This window comes from Schistocerca gregaria, chromosome 8, assembly GCF_023897955.1.
Source record: "Schistocerca gregaria isolate iqSchGreg1 chromosome 8, iqSchGreg1.2, whole genome shotgun sequence".
Lineage (NCBI taxonomy): Eukaryota > Metazoa > Arthropoda > Insecta > Orthoptera > Acrididae > Schistocerca > Schistocerca gregaria.
Genome location: NC_064927.1, coordinates 411,447,804 through 411,474,744, shown reverse-complemented (window position 1 = coordinate 411,474,744; position 26,941 = coordinate 411,447,804). Strand labels below are relative to the sequence as shown.

The 26,941-nt window shown below is 42.2% G+C and overlaps 1 protein-coding gene across 1 annotated transcript in view; it reads left to right on the top strand.

Moving 5' to 3' along the window:
- LOC126285222 (protein O-mannosyl-transferase TMTC2-like) overlaps positions 1–26,941 on the top strand; it is a 534,787-nt gene that overhangs the window by 379,268 nt on the left and 128,578 nt on the right. The window contains exons 6-7 of the mRNA XM_049984523.1: positions 2,557–2,750; positions 6,909–7,243. Of these exons, the coding sequence (XP_049840480.1) occupies positions 2,557–2,750; positions 6,909–7,243 (529 nt within the window). The remainder of the gene's footprint in view (positions 1–2,556; positions 2,751–6,908; positions 7,244–26,941) is intronic.

Below are 26,941 nucleotides of genomic sequence, written 5' to 3'. Positions count from 1 at the left end.
ACAAAATTCCTTTGATGTTTGTTTTTGTTTGGATGTCCCTGCTAGCAAAAAGTCCTCACGAATGCAGATGTTCGACATGTTACATTACCTTTCTTGGCGAAAGCAGTCCTGGACCCCCATCACACAAGGCATTACACGAAAACAGCAGCTCTTTTCAGTGGCAGGGTCGGTGTCCCATACCTGCCTGTATGGATTGTCTGCCTGGCTTGGATCATTATGCACGTAACTTTCCTACAAAGAAAATTACGTGAAAAACCTCCACTGGTAAAAGAAGGATTTTATATCGTGGTAGGCAGCTTCTTCTGGTTGTCACTGACACTATTCTTTACAGTAGTTAAGTATTTTGCTAAGTGACAGGAATAACATTCGTATAGTAATACTTATAAATCATATTATGATTGGTACATGAGATGCACCAGTCCATGACTAGACTGCAATGTGTCAGAAAACGATGAGGAATATTAACAAAATTTCACACTATAATAATCATACAGTAACTTGTACCTAGCAATAAAAACGCATTTTCCATAATGTACATTACAATTGTGGGGGAGGGGAATTCCTTCATACACATTCTAAAAATATTGACAAAATGTGAAATTCGGTGTCTGTTATTGAGTCATAACAACAACATGCATTTTTAAAGACATACTGATGTGTAAGTAGGGTCCAGAACCTGAAGATGTCTTTTAGCACACTCTTAACAATACTGTACATGGTGGCAGCAAGTCATGGAATATTTTAGGGAATTCGTTTAAGAAATTTATTTCAAAGGCCCAGGGAAATCTTACATGTTTTGTCCCAGAGTTTCTTACGCTGTACCTACGTGACACAAGTCGCCTGTCTTGCTAAACCGAGGCAGATCCGTCCAGTTAAAGCTGCTGACAGAAGACGCCCTGAGCCCTCTGCTGAAACTGCCAGCGAATTCACTCCATTGGTATTAGCCAATAGCGTGCGTGGGATACAGGTCAAGTGTGTGGACGCTGGAGCGTTCTGCGGTGCGGAACACAGTTGCCTCTCTCTCTTGTAATCCAGACCTCGAGCAGAACAGACGTATTTTCGGAAGGCAGAGCCTCTGGCTCTGCGTTTCACGACCGGCCACCAGCATGAGTTAACATGAACCGCTTCCCCATCCGTTGCCCATTTCAGTTAATTGTTCGACCTCCTAGACTGGCGTAAACCTGTTAACTTCCGATCCTAGGCGCGCCCCTTGTACAACGTACACTGAAATATATCGTCTTTGTTGTACGTAATTTCCTGTTTTGTCTTTTAACGGCAACCCTGGATGCCCACTTTCTAATCCTGACCGCTCAACCTCCTGCACACTGTCTTCAAGAGGCATATGTAACAATCTTCTCCCCACTCCCCTGTCTGTATACATTAACATTGGTGACCAGAAGTGGGATCCTATACATTAAAAATACCAAAACACTTTCAGTTATGTGGACTACTAACAGGGCATACTTTATGCACACCATAAAAATTGTTGTGGACTTTTACTCACAACATTGTATTTAAAGAGGTATTCATGTGTAAATGATGCCCTGAACCTGAAAATACTGAATATGCATTCATAATACTTAAATTTTTTAGTTTAACTAGAAAATTAAATAAAATTATGGAATCTACCAGAACAATTCATTAAAACAATGAATATTTTTTCAAAGTTTTAAACTATAAATTAATTGAGTAGGTAACAATATTTTCAAAAACGTAAAGTACAGCTCTACATCTCTGTCCCCCTTGGTATTGTGCGAGATAACATTTGTGAACACATTAAGCTATGGATGTTATCTGACTCCCTCTCACAAATCGTCAGAACTACTAACATATTAGTTCATATATGCACTGATTTCCAGTCCATGCCTGAGTCTCTTTCCAATAAGATATGAAAACTGTTAACCCACCATTACATTCGCAACTGCCCTTGTCTACAGGTTGTGCCCAACTCTGTCTGCCACCACAAGAGAGCTTCTGTCTTGAGCGTTTTAACCAATCACAGGCCAGGAAATCTGTGCTATCTTATACGGTCGTACTTTCACCTATCAGCAGCAAATAACGACGCTGTTTCCCGGTGGGTTATGACACTATCCTTTAGACCAGTGGTTCGCATCAGATGGTCCGCAGACCTCCAGGGGTCCGCAAGCTATGCCAGAGGGGTCCGCAAGTTGCTATTAGAATAAAAAAAATACATTAAACATATTTCATATGATAACAGATTTTTTGTTTTGACCGCTCAATATTTTTTCAGTAATGAATATGTCAATGTTTTTTCTAAGTACCAAAAATAGAAAACGTATAAAAAGACTTTTTTAGGTACTTGATACTGTGATACCACAAGGTACCAATCATGCTCGATGAGGGGGGTCTGGGGGTCCTTGAGAAAATTTTGTTGGGAACCCCTACTTTAGACACAGAGTAGGTCATGTGACATGTTGCAACATATTACAATCTGCTGGATATCAGTGTTCCACAGTGTGTGTTGTTTCTACTTCTCCTTCATCTCTCTCTCTCCCTGCTGCCGGTGATGACCTGTGGCGCCCCACTGTTCAACAGGTGGGGTCAGCCGGGCCGCCCCCTCCCCGCCACAGCAGGGCGCCGGCGAACACCCACCCCCTCTCCGTCAGCAAGAGGGTCAGAACCGCCAGGCAGCCAGTCACCGCCACTGTCACCAGCGACGTCACCACTCCTGCCAGCAGCAGCAGCAGCAGCCCCTGCAGTCATGGCTCACCACTCTGCACCTGCTCCAGGTGAGCTGCCACTGCAGGCCTGGCACCTAGCCTAACTAACCTGGAAAAAAGTATACACAGTAGCATGCCAACTCACATTAGGATACATATATAGACAAATCAAGGGACATAGCAATGTAATGTTACACAGACTGGGCATACTGCCTAAGGGAAACTCAGTGACTATCATGTAAACGCAATTACTTTTTGTATTTTCATCCTCAAGTCACAGAAATAGTGTCACGTTTCAGCTTCTTACGAGGTCATCGTCAGATACATTTACTAAGTAGTCAACTGAACAACCCTGTTCATATTGTGAACTTCTCTCCCAGACTCTTCAGTGGTGGTGGGTAGTTTATAGTCTTACACAGCTGTCCAGTGTAGCAGCCCCCACTGTGATCATGAGTCAGGATTCTCGTCTTATATTGGTTATTACTTGTATAACGGAAATTCATTAGCCTTCAGTGGAATAAAAATAACCTGCGATTTTTACAGTTATTTTTAATTTTTAATTAATGCAATGGTGCAGTTTTAAATGCCTCAGTATTAGAAAAGGCTTATTTCTTGCACAGAAACGTTTATTTAGCTCTGCAATGAACTCCGTTATGCAGCCAAGCCACTTTATAAAACATCGATTCTGGAACTGAAGAATAGCTGAAAAATTTACTGTCATCTACATTTATGTTATCGAATAGCATATAATATATACCTCCATGGACTAGGGTAACATATGTAGGGTGTTTTACCATTATCCTAACCTCCAGTAATTTCTTTTGAATTAAAGTCTAAAGATAAAAGTTCCTTTATAGGACGCCCTTCTCCCAAACGAGTATGCTGATGAGACGAAACATTATGATTATTCAAAAGTGAATTTATGCCCTGTGGCAAAATACATGCTGATATCGAACTCCTTATGAGATGAAAACAGTGTGCCAGACAAGGGCTTGAACATGTGACCTTTCCTTTCGTCCAGGAATGCTACAAGTTTCACAGGAGAACTTCTGTGAAGTTTGAAACTAAAAGTCTGAGGATGGGTCGTGAGTCGTGCTTGGTTAGCTCAGTTGGTACAGCATTTTGCCTGTGAAAGGTAAAGGTCCTATGTTCAAGTAACGATGTGTAAACAGTTCTAATCTGACAGGGAATTTCATTGTGAACCGTCTCCCACAGTGAGACTAAGTGCTACCTGATGGTGTTGCCGGCATGTACCCATTACGAACGTGTATAAACAGAGCAGAGTCGAATGGAGAATCAGTCTAGCTATGCTACAAACCGTAAATGGCAAATACACTGCCGCAAACTCCTTTGCACAGGGCAGATGGTTATGATTATGCACTGGGTACGAGCATATTAGAAACGCCAAAGCAGGTCAGCTACTGTCTTGAACACTGATATAGAGCGGTTTAAGAACAGTGAAACAAGAAGTAGGCGACAAGGTGTTAGATGTCGATAACTTGTTACAGAACGTAGTGCTTTGAGGCTTACTTGGTCTTTAAAGCAGGACAGGCTACTACCCATGGCACACCAGATGACAGACTAAATGCTAGCGCATGTACATCTGTTTTGGAAAACACTAATCATTGTATACTGTTGGTCATGGACCTCCACAGAAGACAACCCTTACATGTCCCCCTGGTGGCCCAACTCAATCGTTAAATACAATTGCAGTGTGCATTGGGTCATCAGGATTGGACCCTGAATCACTGAAAACGTGTTTGCCTGGTCACCTGAACCACGTTTGTTGCTATACCAAAATTGTAGTTGTGTCTTAATACGCTGTTATCGAGGGTAAATGTCGCTTGCATATGCACTGTCTCACAGACACAAGCTGGTGGTGGCAGTCTAATGTTATGGAGGAGAGTTACCTGGGCTGCCATTGGATCTGTGGTAATAACCAGAGGTAGTATGACACCAATATACTGCATGAACATTTTTGTACACCACCTGCATCAGTTAGTGCGTAATGTCTTCATGACAAGGATGGCATATTCCATTAGGATAACTATCTGTGTCATAAGGTCATAATTGTGCTACTATAGTCTAAGGAGCATGATGGTGAACTGACTTTGTTGTCTTGGCCACCACATTCACCTGATCTGAGTTGATGGTGTACAGCTGTAAGGTAGCTGAGCCACAATGGAAATGGGTGTAGCAATTTCTTAAGTAGAGACAACTTCACCACATGAAACATTGATTTTAAAACTGGAGAGTCAGTTATAATCCAACAACAGTAGTCAATACAGTTATCCAACATAGCATAAACAACTCCAATTAAAATATTTCATTAACAAAAGCATTTTTTTTATAAAAATTGCAACCATACCAATACTGATAACAAAATTTGCAATTTAACATCTTATAAACTGAAAGTTTTATACAAGTTTTTCAACTACTGTTCTTCCTTGCACATTTCAATTCAATCCTTAGACATTTCATTACTTAAGCCATAATCAACTCCATCTTTTCCAAACTTACTTATGAGGCAGAATGTGGATAACCATATCAATTACCAAATATCTAAACTTATAAGAATATACAAATGAAAATGCAAATTTTGTTTAGAAATTGTAGAAGACTCACTGGTAATTAAATGATCTTACCATACACTAAAATTTGTTTTGATACAATAACAAATGGAACACAGCTTCTCTTTTAGTAATGTATGCGTCAGGACCATTACTACATCACACCTTGTCCAACTAAATGCTCCATCCATGAGTGTCAATTAGTATCAGAAACCAGAAATAACAGTTTTTATTGGCAAATAGTTTCGATTGCAGCCAGTTGATACCACAGTCCCTGCAAGCAGCCTTTACCAACTTGCTCAACAAACAGTTAGACAAAAAGTGAGCAACAACTAATTCCATAATGAGTGAAATTCCTAACTCCATGAACGTCTGTACCACAACACACTTAAGCAATCAGTTAGTTTGTAACTCAAAGTTTTCCCAACCTACAGAAGAGAAGTCTTTAACCACAAGACTGAGTAATGTGATACTGACGCATCATACGTTAATGTTCAACCAAGACGGTTCTCCTATAAAACTGACAAATGACAGTACCTTTTGCCGATTTTTCCATTAACCCAGAGGCCACATTAACACTTCACATATCTGGCCCCTTGCGTCATGTTACATGCTGCGGTATCTGCTTTGAGGCACTGTGCCTCTTGCATCCTGTGTGTAGAGAGTTAAACACTGTTGCCAGTGTAGCTTTCTTCAAGTACACACTGGCGCAGTCAGCTGGTGTCACACTTCCAAATCTGTGTGTCCACCCTCTGTCCTTACAACCACTGATCTGCCCACTTTCAAGCCTCCTCATTCCACAGGTAAATCTCTCTCCTCCTCAGAGGAGTTCCACATGCATGGGCAATGCAGTCTGACCGACCCAGACCGGTTAGTGCCAATATAACTCATCATTCCATCATGGCACAGGGCCCACAAACCACTGCCAGTCATTTCCAGGATAGTGCGAGACCTGTGTTTGTATATCTGGTAGCAATACATCTGGCAACTGACTAAGGACTTGTCGAATCCATTACATGCAGATTCACTAATACTTTGCATTCTAGAGGTGGATCAGCACGATGTGAGGCAGGTGGTCATAGTGTCATCATTCACCAGTGTATTTCCTCAAGACAAGTGAGTTATCATAGAAAACTTGCGCCACCAGTTGACCATTTGATGGACCCTCAGGCAGCTTATAAAACCACTAGTGGCGCGCCCACTGCTGGTGGCGACCTAGCAGCGCCCCATGCTACCAGTGGTATATTGCCAGCTGCCCACAGTCCCACAGTGCCACAGTATGTGCCCCCTGCTAATGGTGGCATAACAGCGCTCCCTACTGCCAGTGGTATACTGCCAGCTGCCCGCCGTCCCACAGCGCCACAGTATGTGCCTCCTGCTGGTGGATGCCTAGGAGTGCCCCCTACTGCCAGTGGTATATTGCCAGCTGCCAGCTGCCTGCCGTCCTGCAGTGCCACAGTATGTGCCCCCTGCTGGTGGTGGCCTAACAGTGTCCCTACTGCCAGTGGTATATTGCCAGCTGCCCGCCGTCCAACAGAGCCACAGCATGTGCCCCCTGCTAGTGGCGGCCTAACAGTGCCCCCTACTGGCAGTGGTATATCTTCAGCTGCTACCAGTCCTACAGCACCATAGTACGCGCCCCCTGCTGGTGCGGCAGGTGCGCGGTGCCGGGCCGCGTGGCGCTGCTGGTGTCGCTGTCGCTGCTGGTGCTGCCGTACGTGCCGGCGAGCAACGCGCTCTTCTACGTGGGCTTCGTGGCGGCGGAGCGCGTGCTCTACCTGCCCAGCGCCGGCCACTGCCTGCTGCTCGGTCTCGGCTGGGCGCGCCTCAGGGCTGCCACCTCTGCTGGCGGCGGCCGCCTGCACGCACTGCTGCTCGTCGCGCTCGCAGTCACGTTGGCCAGCCTGGGCGCCCGCACCGTCGTGCGCAACCGCGACTGGCGAGACGAGGAGAGCCTCTTCCGGTCTGCGCTGCACATCAACCCGCCCAAGGGTAAGTAACTCTCTTCTGACCCGATTCTTCTCTACTAACATACCCAAAGGTCACACAACAACGAGGTAACAAAAGTCATGGGACAGCAACATGCACATATACAGATGGGTTTAAAATCGCATACACAAGGTATAAAAGGACAATGTGTTGGCGGAGCTGTCATTTATACTCAGGTGATTCATGTGAGAAGGTTTCCGACGTGTTTATGGCCGCACAATGGGAATGAAGAGACTTTGAATGTGGAGTGGCACATGGAGCTAGATGCATGGGATATTCCATTTCGGAAATTGTTAGGAAATTCAATATTCCGAGATACACAGTGTCAAGAGCGTGCTGAGGATATCAGATTTCAGGCACTACCTCTCATCGTGCGGTTCAGCTTGGAACCGCGTGACTGCTATGGTCGCAGGTTCGAATCCTGCCTCGGACATGGATGTGTGTGATGTCCTTAGGTTAGTTAGGTTTAAGTAGTTCTAAGTTCTAGGGCACTGATGACCACAGATGTTAAGTCTCATAGTGCTCAGAGCCATTTGAACCATTACCTCTCATCACTCATCACGGATGACGCAGTGGCTGACTGGCTTCACTTAACGATCGGGAGCAGCAGCGTCAGCCTATGAGTGTTAAAGCTAAAACCACAGAAATCAATATGGGATGTACGATGAATGTATTCATTATGATATCGTGGCGCAATTCGGCTTTAACGGGCTATGTCAGCATACGACCTATGCGAAAGCCTTTGCCAACAGCAAGATCTCGCCTCTCATGGGCTCGTGACCATATCGATTAGACAATAATTAAATTGGCCACGACATCTTGGTAGATGATTGTTTCAGTGTCTGTGTGTTTATGGGTTGCATTTTTTCATATGACTTGTCAAGCCAATGGCAGCACGGCATCTCTTGCCGCAATTGTCACAAGTGTGTCTGGCTGCTGAGGCAGGAGCAGTGGTGGCATTGCGCAGCTTTTTCTGTCTTAATCTGTCTAACAATCCTTCATCATGCTTCGACATGCCAGATGATATATCATCACGCCACTCTGGTCTCATGCTAGTCCTTACCTTCCATCAGTTTGTGTCGATTCCAAAGCTGTCCATATCTCGTTTACAGGAGTCCTTGAACCTCAATACAGGACCTCCTACAGGTCTTTTGGCTATAGAGATCTCTCCAAGCATCACCTCACGTGGTAATCTGTCAGGATCCATACGGTGGACGTGTCCCAGCCAGCGGAGTCGTCTCTGCTTCAAGATAGCTGAGATACTGTTGCAGTTAGTTTTAGATAGCACTGCTTCGTTGGTCACTCGGTCCTTCCACGTTACTCCGCGGATGGATCTCAGGCACTGCATGAAACTAGACGACTGGAAAACCGTGGCCTTATCAGATGAGTCCCAAGGGCAGCTGGTTAGAGCTGGTGGTAAGGTTAGTGTGGTGCAGCCCCCACGAACCCATGGACCCAAGCCGTCAAGGCACTCTGCAACCTGGTGTAGGCTCCTTAAATGTGTGGGCTTTATTTGCACGGAATGGAGGGAGGCCTCTGGTATAACTGACTCGATCATTGACCATTCTGCGTTGAAAGTCAGTTTATCCCCGTCGTGCGGCCATAGTCGCGTTGGAAACCTTTTCACATGAATCCACAGAGTACAAAAGACAGCTCCGCCAATGCACTGCCCTTTTATACCTTTTGTTGTCGATACTACTGCCGTCTGTATACCCCCTGACTTTTATCGCATCAGTGTAGTTTATACCGGCAAGCTGTTCACTACATTTATATTTCAGATTACGCACTATGCATCGAAAACAGTCCACATGGTAAGCACGTTACTGCACTGTCCGAACATCGTAGCTCTCAGATTATTATTTTCTGAGGTCACTTCGTGTAGAAAAAATAACCTTTGTTCCGTACGTCTATTAAGCTGGCAGTCCACGCTACGTACCGGAAACGCTCCAATAAGCAAACTTGTTACTACTCTGCCCGCACCCCGTAATTTTAAAGTTTACTTTGTGAGATGGCTGTCCACGGCAGGAGACACTAATTTATGTATATTTCAAATTCACAGTCCGCGATATGTATCGAAAACAGTCCGCGTTATACACTGAAAACACGGTCTAAAACCGCTGTTACGAACACGCTAGCCCCTCGCTCACGCACTGCAGTATTAATCAGCCCCTTCTGTGCTGCCCAGACTCGTTTGACACCGTTTCCTCATGGCGCCCTCCCGATACACTTCAGAGATGATTTCTCGCAGAATATTACGTAGATTTCAATATTTTAAACTTTTAATCGAAATTACGAATTTACATTAATGTATAATGTTACACACGTCGAAATATTTTACGTACGCAAAAGCAGAGAATTATATGAATTGGAGTTACAAAACGTGCATGCTGTTGTTGTGGTCTTCAGTCCTGAGACTGGTTTGATGCAGCTCTCCATGCTACTCTATCCTGTGCAAGCCTCTTCATCTCCCAGTACCTACTGCAGCCTACAGCTTTCTGAATCTGCTTAGTGTATTCATCTCTTGGTCTCCCTGTTCGATTTTTACTCTCCATGCTGCCCTCCAATAATAAGTTGGCGACCCCTCGATGTCTCAGAATATGTCCTACGAACCGATCCCTCCTTCTAGTCAAGTTGTGCCATAAATTTCTCTTCTCCCGAATTCTATTCCACACCTCCTCACTAGTTATGTGATCTAACCATCTAATCTTCAGCATTCTTCTGTAGCACCACATTTCGAAAGCTTCTATTATCTTCTTTTCTAAACTAATTATCGCCTAAGTTTCACTTCCATACAAGGCTACACTCCATGCAAATACTTTCAGAAACGACTTCCTAACATTTAAATCTATGCTCGATATTAACAAATTTCTCTTCTTCAGAAACGCTTTCCTCGCCATTGCCAATCTGCATTTTATATCCTCTCTACTTCGACCATCATCAATTATTTTGCTCCCCAAATAGCAAAACTCCTTTGCTACTTTAAGTGTCTCATTTCCTAACCTAATTCCCTCTGCATCACCACACTTGATTCGACTACATTCCATTATCCTCGTTTTGCTTTTGTTGATATTCATGCTATATCCTACTTTCAAGACGCTGTCCATTCCGTTCATCTGCTCTTCCAGGTCCTTTGCTGTCTCTGACAGAATTATAATGTCATCGGCGAACCTCAAAGTTTTGTATTTCTTCTCCATGGATTTTAATACCTACTCCGAATTTTTCTTTTGTTTCCTTTACTGCTTGCTCAATATAGAGATTGAATAACTTTGGGGACTCTTATAACTGTCATCTGGTTTCTGTACAAATTGTAATTAGCCTTTCGCTCCCTGTATTTTACGCCTGTCAGCTTTAGAATTTGAAAGAGAGTATTCCAATCAACATTGTCAACCGCTTTCTAAAGTCTATAAATGCAAGAAACGTAGGTTTGCCTTTCCTTAATATTTCTTCTAAGATAAGTCGTAAGGTCAGTATTGCCTCACGTGTTCCAACATTTCTACGGAATCCAACTGATCTTCCTCGAGGTCAGCTTCTATCAGTTTTTCCATTCGTCTGCAAAGAATCCGCGTCAGTATTTTGCAGCTGTGACTTATTAAACTGATAGTTCGGTAATTTTAACATCTGTCAACACCTGCTTTCTTTGGGATTGGAATTATTGTATTCTTCTTGAAGTCTGAGGGTATTTCGCCTGTCTCATACATCTTGCTCACCAGATGGTAGAATTTTGTCAGGACTGGCTCTCCCAAGGCCGTCAGTAGTTCTAATGGAATGTTGTCTACTCCGGCGGCCTTGTTTCGACTCAGGTCTTTCAGTGCTCTGTCAAACTCTTCACGCAGGATCTTATCTCCCATTTCATCTTCATCTACATCCTCTTCCATTTCCATAATATTGTCATCAAGTACATCGCCCTTGTATAGACCCTCTACATACTCCTTCCACCTTTCTGTTTTCCCTTCTTTGCTTAGTACTGGGTTTCCATCAAAGCTCTTGATATTCATGCAAGTTGTTCTCCTTTCTCCAAAGGTCTCTTAAATTTTCCTGTAGGCAGTATCTATCTTACCCTAGTGAGATAAGCCTCTACATCTTTACATTTGTCCTCTATCCATCCGTGCTTAGCCATTTTGCACTTCCTGTAGATCTCATTTTTGAGATGTTTATATTCCTTTTGCCTACTTCGTTTACTGCATTTTTGTATTTTCTCCTTTCATTAATTAAATTCAGTATCTCTTCCGTTACCCAAGGATTTCTACTATCCCTCGTCTTTTTACCTACTTGATCCTCTGCTGCCTTCACTATTTCATTCCTCAAAACTAGCCATTCTTTTTCTACTGTATTTCTTTCCCCAATTCTGTCAATTGTCCCCTTATGCTCTCCCTGAAACCCTGTACAACCTCTGGTTCTTCCAGTTTATCCAGGTCCCATATCCTTAAATTTCCATCTTTTTGCAGTTTCTTCAGTTATAATCTATAGTTCATTGCCAATAGATTGTGGCCAGAGTCCACATCTGCCCCTGGAAATGGCTTACAAATTAAAACCTGGTTCCTAAATCTCTGTCTTACCATTATATAATCTATCTGGTATCTTCTGACGGAAAAAAGATCGCAGCACCAAGGATGAGTTGTGCGACATAAATGAAAGTCGGTAGAATGAGGTCTATTCATATTTCGTGCCATTCGCATTAGAATGAAACTAGCAGCGCCACTATGAGGATGCAAATCAGGTTTGCTTTAAATACACGCTGTAACGGTAGTGAGCGTTAGTTTCCTTTGAGATTGGACGTGTTGAGTTGATGTTAGTCAAGACGATAATGACGTTATTATGAACGCCCTATTAAGTTTGAACGAGGTCGCCTAATAGAGGTACTAAAAGCTGGAGTCTTGACAGGAACGTAGCTTCTGTACATGACTGCTGCAGCGGTGGTCACAAGAATGGATGGTCGCAAGGAGACCGAGCTCTGGACTGCCATGTGGAACTGCCGAGAGGGAAGACCATCGTGTGCGGCGGATGGTTTTGGTACATCGTGCTGTATCTGTAGCAGCAATTTGAGCAGCAGTTGGCACCACAGTCAGACAACGAACTGTTACAATCGGTTATTTCAAGGACAGCTCCGAATCATACGCTCTGTAGCAGTGCATTCAACTTATCCCAAACCACCACATCTACGCCTTCAGTGATGTCAAGCGAGAGCTCATTGAAGTACAGGATGAAGGTCTGTTATGTTTGCCATGAAAGGTCGTTCTGCCTCGGTGCCGGTGATGGCCACGTGTTGGTTAGGAGGAGGACAGTTGAGGGCCTGCAAGCAACCTGTCTGCGAGCTACACATACTGGAATTACACCTGGAGGCATGGTCTGCGGTGTGATCTCTTATGACAGGAAGAGCTGGTGATTCGATCTACTGTGCTGCCATTTATGAATAGCATTCCAGATGGCGTTTGCCAACAGGATAACGCTCGCCCACATACCGCTGTTCAAATCCAACATGCTCTACAGAGTGTAGACATGTTGCTTTGGCCTGGTCTATCGCCAGATCTGTCTCCAGTTGAGCACATATGGGACATTGTCCAACTACAACTCCAGCGTCATCCATAAAACAGCATTAACCAATCCTGTATTGATTGATCAACGGCAACAGGTATTGAATTCTATCCCACAAACAGACAAACGCCAATCGTGCAACACAATGCATGCACGTTTGCATGTTTGCATTCAATGTTTTGGAGGCTACGCCGGTTATTAAAGTACCAGCATTTCACATCTGCGACTGCTTAATTTGGCTTGTATTAAGGGGATCACACCGCGGTTCAGGTCGAAAAAAATCGATTTTCGGTTTTCATCATATTTCGATAAATTAAGGTTTTATTGAAGTACTCTGAAAAGGATATTGCTGAAAATTTTTTTTTCGAGCGTTTAAAGAGCAAATTACTACCACATGTATTTATATGCTACGCCCACTTTTCAGTCACCCACTTTTCTGCATATGTTTTAGATCTTATATATGCCCTACATTGCACGTTAGGGATTTTTTTACTCCCGAGTGTGTCGGCTATCCTTGGAAGGAAATGGTCGGTATTCTCGTGTTTCTGCTGTTTGTAAAGAACACGCTTTCAAACACGTGGTTAGTTTTGTTCAAGTGTGATTGCGAGTAGTTGTTATACTTACGTTTTCAGTGTTTGTTTACGTGTGTTTTGTTGTGTTTATTGAAGACGACGAAACGTAAAGGCATTTTCAAGAAACAACAGTTTAGAGGAAACAAGTTAAGGAAGCTTTCTGTAGAAGAAAGCTTTCTGTCGCCTGGCAACGATCTTTCTAATTGTAATTCTTCAACAAGTGCATCACCAAAGAAGCTCTCATCATTTCAAGAGAGTTACAATGAATTTACCGTAAGCGACAAGGAGTGCTGTAACATTATTATAAATTTGAGAATATTATCAGATGAAATTTCTATATTTGTACATGTAGACAGTTTGGTGAGTCATAGAGTGTGAAAATTTGTGAGAGTGCCAGTGGGAGAAAAGACCTAGCAATTACTTTGGATTTAATTTACACTAAATGCTCAGCTGTGATTTTATTTATGAGTGCTTCAAAACCAGATGCAAGTGGCCCTTATGAAATCAATACTACATTAGTTTATGCCTTACGATCCACTGGCAAGGGCAGGGCTCCAGGGAGAACATTTTCTTCTGTGATGAACTTACATCAACCACCAAATAAATTTGAAAAACTGACTGCAATATTAGAGAAAGCTGTATGTGAGGTCAGCGAGGGAAGCATGAAACTGGCTGCTAGGGAAGCAGTGGAAGAAAATGATAGATATTCAGATGTTGCAGTTGCACTTGATGGAATTTGGCAGAAAGGAGGACATACTTCTCTTAATGGAGTAGTGACTGCCACGAGTGTAGACACCAGTAAAGTGTTAGATGTGGAGATAATGTCTAAATATTGCAAATGTTTTAAAGTCAATGAACATAAAGAACACAACTGTGTGGCTAATTTTAGAGGCACAAGTGATGGTATGGAAGTTCATGGAGCACAACAAATATTTCATAGCTCTGTAGAAACAAGAGGCGTACGGTACACCAAATATTTGGGTGATGGTGACAGTAAGGCATACAACAATGTGGTGAACTCTAAGCCATATGGAGATGCCATTATTAGCAAAATAGAATGTGTAAGCCATGTTCAAAAACGTTTGAGAAGAAGGCTGAGAAAACTAACTGTTGATATTGAGAGGAAACAAAATTAGAAGATGGAAAATTGTTGACCGGACAGGGTTAGCGTGAGACAGTCAAACAGTAAGTCGTGAGTGGGCTGTGGGATTTACGAATGCAGAAAAAGCCGGCATAATGGTTCTAATGGCTCTGAGCACTATGGGACTCAACTGCTGTGGTCATTAGTCCCCTAGAACTTAGAACTACTTAAATCTAACTAACCTAAGGACATCACACACATCCATGCCCGAGGCAGGATACCAACCTGCGACCGTAGCAGTCCCACGGTTCCGGACTGCGCGCCTAGAACCGCGAGACCACTGCGGCCGGCAAAGCCGGCATACTTAGGTCGTGAGTCGAGTTTAGGAAGAATGCAGTTCGTTCTTGTACGGTGTTTGCAGCAAGGTAAACCGTCTCGGCAGTTATTTATCAATCTCTTCAACCAGTTACATGAATGTGGTACTGGAACACCTAGACAACGTAACAGAAGGAAACAAGTGATGATAGAAGAGGTGAAATGAATTTTCTTGCTGGTGTTGCAGTTGATCCGCACGTTAGCTCCAGCGCAATTGCACGAGGAAGCGGCATGACTCAGGTCACTGTCCTACGCATTCTCCATAGACATAGGTTGCATCACTATCACACCTCTCTCCATCAAGAGCTGCATGGAATCGATTATGAGAAGGTGTTAACTTCTGTATATGACTATTATGACAGGATACCATGTATCTTGTTTAGTGATGCAGTCACATTTACCAGTCATGTCTAGATAAATACACGACACATTCACTGCTTGTCTGTCGACAATCCGATTAACTTCATCAGGTGTTTCATAAACGGGAACACTGAACACACACAAGTATAGCAGCTTCAAAGGATGTTAGATGACGTTCGTACTAACATGATGGCTGTCCAGCCCATAGTGCACGAAGTACCACAGCATATCCTCACGAACTGCTTCCGAATCGTTGGAATGGACACCGAGGAGCTGTAGCTTAGCCGGTCCGTTCCCCAGATTTGACGCCTGTAGACTTATATCTATGGGGAAAGATGAAAGACGCTGTCTACAAAGAGGTAACAACCACACCAGATGATACGCAACGACGCATTACTGCCGCCTGCACGGACATCTTCGCTCTGAAATACTAGCACGCATGCAGCAGTCGTTCCTTTCCATACTAGAAGGGTGTACGGCCGCTGCCGGTGGTCATTTCGAACACAAGCTGTGATGGTCAGTTGTCTAGTTACTGGTCGCAGACGACATGCGTAGTGTTCTTTAGTGTGTGCTACCACAGGTAGTGTACAACTGTCAGTATGGGAAGTTTCCAAAATACGAAACCTCGTAAATGACTCCCACTAGAATCCTGAAACAAACACTACTAACATTACAATCTACCCTACTTTTAGTTTCTTACTGTTCCATTTAAAAAGTATGTTTCCACAAAAAGTACACTTCATAAATATTGTGGTGTGTCCGCTGTGCCGAGCGTGTGATCATTGCTTGTACAGCCCTCTCGCAGTGTCCGGAGAAAGTATGGTGAGTCTGACACACCTGTGTCAATGTGTTCTTTTTTCCATTTCCAGGAGTGTATATCAAATATTACAATAAATTGACACCACTATTCGAAAAAGTTTTATCTATACAAATGTGTGTATAAACAGAACAATATTCACTGCTATCCGATCAGTCATCACAACATTAGTGAGTGCTAAGCGCAGTTTATTGGTATTTAATCCAGTCAGGCTGTTTTAGTTTTCTGGCAAGAGCGGATATATACTGTAATTTTGTCGTGCTATTGCCATATGCAATCGCTGGTGTGGTCTTCTGCTGGCTTATTGATAGCTACATCAATGAAGTTATAATTACAGAAGTTACAATCGCAGTGCCCGCCCCTCGTCAAACAACCTATTCAATGTAACAGACCCTGTTGTCACCTGCTTGCGGACAGAGCCGCTTTATTGTGAATACAGAGTTAAAGCTACCAGCATTCGTAGAAGCAAACGTAACTAACCATTTTGAATCTGAATCTGATGAACATAAAAAGGAGGTTACAGTAAACTGTAAATATAGCACAACACTGTTAAAGGATTAAAAATTGTGTTCATGTTAGATAAATGAATAAATCGGTATTGGATAGCAACGATCACGTACAGGTTATAGTCTGTGAGACAGCAAATGGCAGCTTACGGTCAATGAACAACTGTGTGCAGATGTGAACCTTCGAGAGAACGGGGCTGATCAGGGGAGTCTAAGATGGGACGAAAGGACGGCTGTAGTGTACTGAAGACTGATGTGGGAAGCAAGGCTGCGAGAGTTGGTTCCAGTGGGTGGGCCAGCAATTCTGAATGTGTAGAAGTATGAGGTGTGGTGTATGGTTTGTGTGTGTTCAAGAGGGCGTACACAATGAACATGGTTAAGCTTAAAACACAGTAAACTAGATCATGAAAATGGCCTGGACGCTGCTATAATTAATCACCCCGAGGATATATTATCATTGTAAAACAAACTTGTTTCACACCACAGTAAGACGTCATGGTTAAGAACCACAGAACATGCGGAATATTGCCTAACCAGCTGGCTATCCAAAACGCTTTGCATTGAGAGATATGTCAAGACTCGATCGAAACACACCATATCCAGGTATGCGTAATAAGCTGTAATAATCCGACATACTGGGTGTGTTTTCTGAGAGTCGGCAGGTGCATTTTTCCTGCTGTTACGGCAAGTACATGTAATTTAGGTTTCTCAGTGTGTAGCTGGAAACAACCCAAAAAAATGCAGATCATCACGTCTATTATGCGGTGTCCTGCTTATGCACAACGATAGTTTTTTATCGATACGTTTTAACAGGAACCGCAAAACGCGAAGAACACCCGGTACTCCAGCACCGACTCGCGTACCGACCTGGCCAGCACTGACTTCTATCGACATGCAGCAGCACTGCTCACTCACTGCTGGAGTACTGGGTATTCTTGGCGTTTTGCCCTTCCTGTTAATAGGTATCGATATAAAAAGCTAATATCGATCTGCATAAGCAGGGCATCACATAAAAGACATGATTAGCAGCATTTGTTTGCGCTAGCACCAGCTACACATTACAAAAACGAAATTACAAAGTCATCCTTTTCCTCTTTCTTTTTTCCTTTCATTTTTACATTAAACAGAATTGCAAAAATGCAGGCTTTTTATTTTTTGTTTTTCTATAGTGATGGAAAAAAATCGCAACACCGAAAAATAATGAATGTAGAGTAATGAAGTTTCTGGACTACAGTAACATTGCAAGTTCACAGGTTAAGGGGACCACACTCTGCCTATATAACCCACGTTAATTCAGGCAAGAATTTGACCCATTTTCGAAAAAACTATTTGATGCAAGACCTTAATATTTTTACTGTATGTTACATGATGCTAATAGAGTCAAATGTACTAAAATCTACTTTATCCATTTTATAGTTTTTAAGAAATACTTTTTTAAGTTTATTAACAAAAAATAATAAGTTTTTTCTGCAGAAAATATTTTTTGTGAACTTCCTAATGGGGTAATATTAATGAATGTAGTAGCAGAGGTGGCTTTTTATGAGTCATTGAAAATTAATTCATTTATCTATGATAGTTTCTGATATAATGGGGAATAAGTACTGAAAATTTTAGTTTTGGGAAACTGACTTTAAGGAAAAAACTTTGAAATTTGTCACTTACAGTTAATTAAAACTGTCCTGCTGCATATGATGACCCTTCTTTGGCCTCTAGCAGGTCTTCCAGCTTCTTTTTCACCTTCCTGGATGTTTATTTTGCTTTCTTAGCCATATTAGATGTAGACCTGTCTGCATCAGCTTTCCTCATTTTATCGCAGTGTTGCAGCCCAGTGATCATATTTTCACCAGGATTGATTCCCATCTTTTTCAGTACCCACCACTTTCCAATATTACCACAACTGAATGTAATAACAACATCACGAACTTCTAGTTTCATTGTATGCATGCCTACAAATGCCGTTTTAGGAAGGCATTTCCAAATTATGCTATTGAAATATTCATTTGGGTTCTGTGTCTGCAGTGCACTCAAGGAACACAGAAGCACACTGTAAGCAAACATAACAACATCACACCTAGCAACTACTCAGTCTGAATGGCACAAACAAGTGTCACTGTGGAAACTTTTCAAAATACGATACCTCATAAACGACTCGCACTAGAAACCTGCAACAAACAACACTGACATTCTAATATACGCTACTTTCAGTTAGTTAATGTCAATAGGCATTGTTCCATTAAGTAAAGCGTATGTTTGCTGAAAAAGTGCACTTTGTAAATATTATTGCGATCTGTTGATTGGCTAACAATACAAGCGACTGATACCGATCCATTCTACGAAAACTGCACGTCAATAGAACTTTCAATTTCCGCAGTATTAGTGGTGCAAGTCTTCAGCTATCCACCCTGTATATTCTCAGGATGTCTAACAATTTAGATGACATACACACAAATTCAAGGCGTTTCAGAATTTGCAACAACAGTACAAGAAAAAACATGAAATGAGGATGAACTGAAATCTCTAAAAGGTTATTAATTATTAAAATAAATTACAGAAATAAATGATAAGCTACACAACTTGCTCTTAGCCCAAAAACGCAAGTTTCCACGACCAAATGCATACTGATATAGAGCGCTTTTTTTGTCCAATGAATATAACTCTGACTTTGCTTTGTGCCCACTTTTCGTTTGACGCAGAACGTATGTTTTCTCATGGTGGATGTGGAATAAAAAAATAATACAATCCTTTTGTTTGTATTCGACGAAATTTGTATGTTTCACGTCATGATTGTATAACATGAAACTTATTCCCTATATAACTCCTCCTCTAATGGAAAACATCCGCGGTTGTGTACTTTAAATCAATTAGTTTTCGTCTTGCATCCTCCAGATTCCCACATAACACAGCTTCAATAAAGGTCATCTGATTCCGTGAATCGGTCATTCCGCTTTGTCATGCTACTTTACACCAGCAAAGTCGTGTACTCATCTTCTGTATTATCATTAAGTCACGATTTGTCTTACATTCGTGCTCTATTCAGTAAGTGAGAACGAGTCTACAAGTATGAAGTGACCGCAGCGCCACAGTTCTGAGACTCGTCATTCCCACGAAACTGCAGCAAGAACAAAGGAAGACCGTCAGCATTAGTGTAAGAGCAACGCCTTGTTTTGTGAAGTACGCTACCCGCAACACTCGAGTTGTACCCTCTCCGTTTCTGATCTGTAGTGCGAGATTTTGGATGCACACACACACACACACACACACACACACACACACAGGACAGGTACATATTTCGAATCACATATGCTAAAATTTATATTTTATATTTATGTACAGGGTGTTTCAGAAGGACATTTTAAAACTTTGGGGACAGTTTCCTTACACCAAAATAAGAAAGCATATCCAGTAAACATGGGCTTTCATATGTATATCTTAAGAGTTTTGAGCTCTTGTTCCTCCTTGTTACTTGAAATACATCTCTTCTACTGCAGCTCTTTGCTCTTCCTTTTCTGTGAGGCAGTAGCATGGATCGAAACAAAACAAAGATGTACGCTAAGCACTGGTTCTAAAGTTCGTATCTTAAGAGCTATAAGCACTCGGTGACTAGAAGAGATGTGTGTCACAGTAGAGATGATGAAGAAGTTTTCATAGTTCTTAAGGTATGTTGTTTAGAGCCCATGTTTACTGGACTTTTTTTCCTTGTTCTTGTTCTTTTTCGTATTACCTCCTCGCAAAATATGGAAAGGAAAGAGCTTGTAGTTGAAGAGATGTGTTTAACAGTATCGAGGGTGAACAACTGTGCTCATAGCTATTAAGGTATGCATTTTACAGCCGATGCTTTCAGCATATGTTTTTCTTGTTCTGATGTTGGCCATCTTTCCCCAAATTTTTAAAACCTTATTCTGATACAACTTTTTTGTTTAGCTCCCATATTTCAGCGCCATATGAGCTGATACTCTCCGCAACTGACTTGTACGGAAAGACCTTCGTTTTCTTTGTAATTTTGTCACTCCAAAGCAAAGAGTTAAGTTGGCCAGTTACTCATTTTACTTGCCAGTTTTATTTGTGATCTCTCGTGCTCTTCTTCCATTTGTATTAAAACGTACAGATATTTTTATTTTTGCATAATACTACGTTCAAATCTTCTCGCTGACCTAGGCTGTAACATTCTGCAAATTAAAAATGTCTGTTCATTCAAATACTTAGGCATCACTGTTACAAGAAACGGAAGAAGCGCACAAGTCATGACAAATAAAATTGGGGAAGCAAAAGAATAAGTGGCCACCTTACGTTCCTCCTATGAAGTGACAAAATTACAAACAAACCGGAGGTCTTGCTGCCCAGGATACTCGTAGCGAGTATCACCACGTATGGTGCTGAAATATATTAGCTAGCCGAAAAGGACAAAAATAAATTTGGTTAAGCTTGAGATTGATTTTTGGCGAAGAAGATGTAGCATTTACAGATTGGAACGTAACAGAAACCAAAAAATACCGGAAACTGTACGAGAAAAAGACACTCGATGCCACGGATAGCTAAATGTTAACTTGGTGCGGCCACCTCCAACGAATGAATGTTAACCGATGGCTACAAAATATAAATGAATGTACACCAGATGATCGCAAAACCGACTAGAAGATGGATGCAAGATCTACATCTACATCTACATGGATACTCTGCAAATCACATGTAAGTGCCTGGCAGAGGTTTCATGAAACCACCTTCACAATTCTCTATTATTCCAATCTCATATAGCGCGCGGGAAGAATGAACACCTATATCTTTCCGTACGAGCTCTGATTTCCCTTATTTTATCTTCGTGATCGTTCGTCCCTATGTCAGTCGGTGTCGACAAAATATTTTCGCATTCGGAGGAAAAAGTTGGTGATTGGGATTTCGCGAGAACATTATGTCGCAAAGAAAAACGCCTTTCTTTTAATGATGTCCAGCCCAAATCCTGTGACATTCTCTTCCATAATTCGTGATAAAACGTGCTGCCTTTCGTTGAACGTTTTCGGTGTACTCAGTCAGTTCTATCTGGTAATGATCTTACACCGCACAACTGTATTCTAAAAGAGGACAGACAAGCGTAGTGTAGGCAGTCTCCTTAGTACGTCTGTTACATTTTCTAAGTGTCCTGCCAATGAAACGCAGTAACTGGTTAGCCTCCCCCACAACATTTTCTATGTGTTCCTTCCAATTTAAATTGTTCGTAATTGTAATTCCTAGGTATTGAGTTGAATTTACGGCTTTTAGATTAGACTGATTTATCGTGTAACCGACGTTCAACGCCTTATTTTTAATACTCATGTGGATGACCTCACACTTTTCGTTATTTAAAGTCAACTGCCACTTTTCGCACCATTTCGATATTTCTTCTAAATTGTTTTCCAGTTTGTTTTGATCTTCTGATGACTTTATTAGACGATAAACGGCAGCATCATCTGCAAACAACCGAAGACGGCTGCTCAGATTGTCTCCAAAATCGTTTATATAGATACGGAACAGCAAAGGGCCTATAACACTACCTTGGGGAACGCCAGAAATCACTTCTGTTTTACTCGATGGCTTTCCGTCAATTACAACGAACTGTAACCTCTCTGAGAGGAAATCACAGATCCAGTCACATAACTGAGACGATATTCCATAATCACGCAATTTCACTACCAGCCGCTTGTGTGGTACAGTGTCAAAAGCCTTCCGCAAATCCAGAAATACGGAATCGATCAGAAATCCCTTGCTAATAACACCCAGCACTTCATGTGAATAAAGAGCAAGTTGTGTTTCACAAGGACGATATTTTCTAAACCCATGTTGACTGTGTGTCAATAGACCGTTTTCTTCGAGGTAATTCAATACGTTCTGACACAATATATATTCTAAAGTCCTGCTGCATATCGACGTTAACGATATGGGCCTGTAATTTAGTGGCTTACTCCTACTACCTTTCTTGAATATTGGTGTGACCTGTGCAACTTTCCAATCTTTGGTTACGCATCTTTCGTCGAGCGAACGGTTGTATATGATTGTTAAGTATGGAGCTAATGCATCAATATACTCCGAAAGGAACGTAATTGGTATACAATCTGAACCAGAAGACTTGCTTTTATTAAGTGATTTAAGTTGCTTCACTACTCCGAGGATATTTACTTCTATATTACTCATGTTGGCTGCTGTTCACGATTCGAATTCTGGAATATTTACTTTGTCTTCTTTTGTGAAAGCGTTTCAGAAGGCTGTGTTTAGTAACTCCGCTTTTGGAGCACCATAGTTCACATACGATCAGATTCTCTTTGTATTTTCTGCCAGGTTTCGAGACAAAGTTTCTTTGTGGAAACTGTTATAGGCATCTCGCATTGAATTACGCGCTAAATTTCGAGCTTCTGTAAAAGATCGCCAATCTTGGGGATATTGCGTCTGTTTAAATTTGGCACGTTTGTTTCGTTGTTTCTGCAAGAGTGTTCTAATCCATTTTCTGTACCAAGGAGTATCAGCTCCGTCGTTTGTTAATTTATTTGGTGTAAATCTCTCAATTGCTGCCGATACTATTTCTTTGAATTTAAGCCACATCTGGTCTACACTTATATTATTAATTTGGAATGAGTGGAGATTGTCTCTCAGGAAAGCGTCAAGTGAATTCTTATCTGATGTTAAAAGATGCGATTAATTAAATTTGAGAGCGAGAAATGACGACGGTCGTAAAAAATGCCGCATACATATGCAAGTCTGTTATATAATTTATGTAATGCTTTAATGAGTTATAAGGTCCACAACGCGATAGCGCAGACGGAAGCAAATGCAGTTGTGAAGTTCTTGAACAATGAAAAGTCACACAATCGAGAGCTGTTACGGGGAGTACGAGGCATGGGTCGTAACATTCAAGGATCGATTTCGTCAAGGCTACGAGGTGACACTGTCATTGGGAGCAGGCGTGCATTGGTAAGCATGATACAACGGCTACAGGACGCCTGATAAATTGCGCCGTGTCACGCGACCAGTTCCTTCAACACGGCAGCGGCTGCCCACGGCAGGGAAGTAATTCGCCAGGGTTTCCCCACCCCCTCAGTAGCCTTGGAGCTCGACACTCCGTATATCTGGTACAATCAGCCGTGGCAGCTAGCTGTGAAAATAACTTAAGCTGTCGCAAACCAGAGGTGGTATTACTGCTCTCCGTATCAGAGCAGGAGCATGTTGTAGACCAGTTCGTGAATCAGATTTGCTTTTATTTACCTCGTGGTCGAAACAGAATTACTCTGAGGTCTAGCCTAAAGCCCACGCTTACGTCCATCTCGGTTGCTGCTGTGTGTGTAAGCAGCCCTACTCACAGGCGACGTCTAGCAGCGTCCGTGTTACAGCTTCGGCAAGACGACAGTTTACCAGTTTCTTCACGTCTGTTCATTGTGGAATTATGAAACACGTTTGATAAATTTTCTTGATGAACATAATCTCCTCTAGAGACATCAACACACACTCTAGCGCAACTCCAATCGGTGTATTTGTATTGCGCTCCTCTCAGATCTGCGGTTCTAAGGATTTGTTATTCACTGCCTGCAGCCTCGTGAATTGCTCTCTTAACATGTTGTTTGTTGTACACAATATCGCTGTACACTAGAACTAATGTGGCGATTCCAACAAAGCTTTGTAAGACTTCAGTTCGTATGTATCAATGTTAGAACGCCAGCGGACAACCATTTATAATGAACCAAACCAATAAAACAATCTCTGATTTGTGTTAAACTTCTCTTTCTTCGTGGGCAATCCACAGCACCCGTCGAGACTAAAAAATATTTAAGTCTACGTATGGTCATGTGTTGTATTGGTATCGTTATTGTAACTCAAAAATGCGCAAATCATTACCGTATCGGTTTGGTGACTTCTGAGTTGTTTTCGTGATTTATGACATTACTTTTATTCTTATTACTTAAAATTTACAATCTCAGTCCCATATTACGGTAGCAACTGCAAATTATACCTTCATTGTAGTGAAATGAAGTTCAAAACAACCAAGTGATTACAAGGAGGAAACAAAAATGTAACGTAATCAGCTGATCAATCTGAATATGTGGTCATACCTCGAACCCCGTTACTGAAATTTAATACAGGGTTATTCTAAATGATGGGCCCATTTTGAAAAATTCGTACGCATTCAAGTACAAATCCAAATTGAACAAGCCTTATACAAATGAAAAGAGAATGTTTCAAAGCTTTTGGCGGACGGCAGCGGGCGGGTGGTGATGGTTTCAGAAGCGGCCGGTAGAGGTCGCGGGACATTGGGCCGTCGTTTCGTTTCACTGTCAATTGTGAGTGAGATATCGGCTGTAGAGCACAAGGTTTCCTGAGTTCATTACTTCGCGAAACGTGAGTTGCAAATTGCAGTGTAGCGGGCATTTCGTACCAAATTCGGTATACAACCACCAACTCGCAAAAGCTTTATCCGTTGGCTTAAGCAATTTGAACAGTCTGGGAGTGTGTGCAAAGAAAAAAGCACAGGCCGACTGCGTCTGTCAGGGAATGATGTCCGAAGGATTCGAGAAAGTTTTTTGCGCAGTTCCAGTAATTTTACCAATAGAGCTAATCGAGAACTTGGAATACCTTAACCAACTGTACGAAAAGTTCTGAGACGGCGTATGCTGCAGAATCCCTACAGATTACAACTTGTGCAGACTCTCAACCCCAGTGACAAAGAGAAGCGTCTCATCCATATTCATGGTTGCAACAGGAAAGAGACTCACCGAAGATCAAGTTGTTCTGTGCCGTATCTCGTAGAAAGGTTTAGGGACCACTTTTCTTTGCAGAAAGAACTTTAATGGGTATCACGTACCTGGACATGTTGGAACAATGGCTGCTCCCTCAAATTTATGAAAGATTCCCAGGACTTCATTTCCGAATAGGATGGAGCTCCTCCTCATTTGCACCGTGATGTACGAGCCTTTTTGAATAACTCCCTTCCTCAGCGCTGGATCGGTCGCAGCGGACTTGAGGACCTGGCTCTGCACTTCTGGCCACCGAGATCTCCTGATCTCACACCCTGCAACTATTTCTTATTGGGGTTATGTGAAGGAAGCTGTTTACGTCCCGCTTCTACCAACCACTCTGAACGATCTGCGGAACCGGCTCGCTGCTGCCGTGCACTCAGCAAGAGCAGATGCCCTTTCGCGTGTGTGGGAAGAGGTTGGCTTCCGCGTGGATGTTTGAGGTGCAGCCAACGGTGGCCACGTTGAACATTTATATTATTTATCACATTTCTCATTATTAACTAATTATTAGAAACTAATTAATTACAAATTATTATAAATTATTAAATATATTAAATTTATATCAAACGTTATTAAAAAAACTGTTGAAACTTCCTCTTTTCAATGGCATAAAGCTTGTTCATTTTGGATTTGTACTTGAATAAGTACGAAGTTTTGAAAACGGGTCTATCACTTAGAATAACCCTGTATTTTAAGCGGGATAGTTAAGAACCGCGAGGCTTAGCGTTCTATATAATACTTATTTATACACACCTCGAAAAAAGTCTTGCATCAACCACGGTTCCCAGAACTCCTGAAGATAGATGTTGACTGTTCAGAGATGTCACTAAACCCATCCAAAGATGTGAATACCCATCAATGAGCAGCGCCTAGCAGACGGAGGGGGTCCGACAGCCGATCAGTTCCAGTCATTCCACCAGGATGGAGGTACACGGCTCGTCTTGTCTGTAGTTCAACCATGCCTAGACGGTCAATACCGCGGTTCGAACGCGTCCGCATTGTTACTTTGTGCCAGGAAGGACTCTCAACCAGGGGAGAGTCCAGGCGCCTCGAAGTGAACCAAAGCGACGTTGTTCGGATATGTAGGAGATACAGAGAGACACTGGAGATACGAAAAGGTATCAGATAGATTATATAATGGTAAGACAGAGATTTAGGAACCAGGTTTAAATTGTAAGACATTTCCAGGGACAGATGTGGACTCTGACCACAATCTATTGCTTATGACCTGTAGATTAAAACTGAAAGAACCAGAGGTTGTACAGAGTATCAGGGAGAGCATAAGGGAACAATTGACAGGAATGGGGGAAAGAAATACAGTAGAAGAAGAATGGGTAGTTTTGAGAGATGAAGTAGTGAAGGCAGCAGAGGATCAAGTAGGTAAAAAGACGAGGGCTAGTAGAAATCCTTGGGTAACAGAAGAAATATTGAATTTAATTGATGAAAGGAGAAAATACAAAAATGCAATAAATGAAGCAGGCAAAAAGGAATACAAACGTCTCAAAAATGAGATCGACAGGAAGTGCAAAACGGCTAAGCAGGGTTGGCTAGCGGCCAAATGTAAGGATGTAGAGGCTTATCTCACTAGGGGTAAGATAGATACTGCCTACAGGAAAATTAAAGAGACCCTTGGAGAAAAGAGAACCACTTGTATGAATATCAAGAGCTCAGATGGAAACCCAGCTCTAACCAAAGAAGGGAAAGC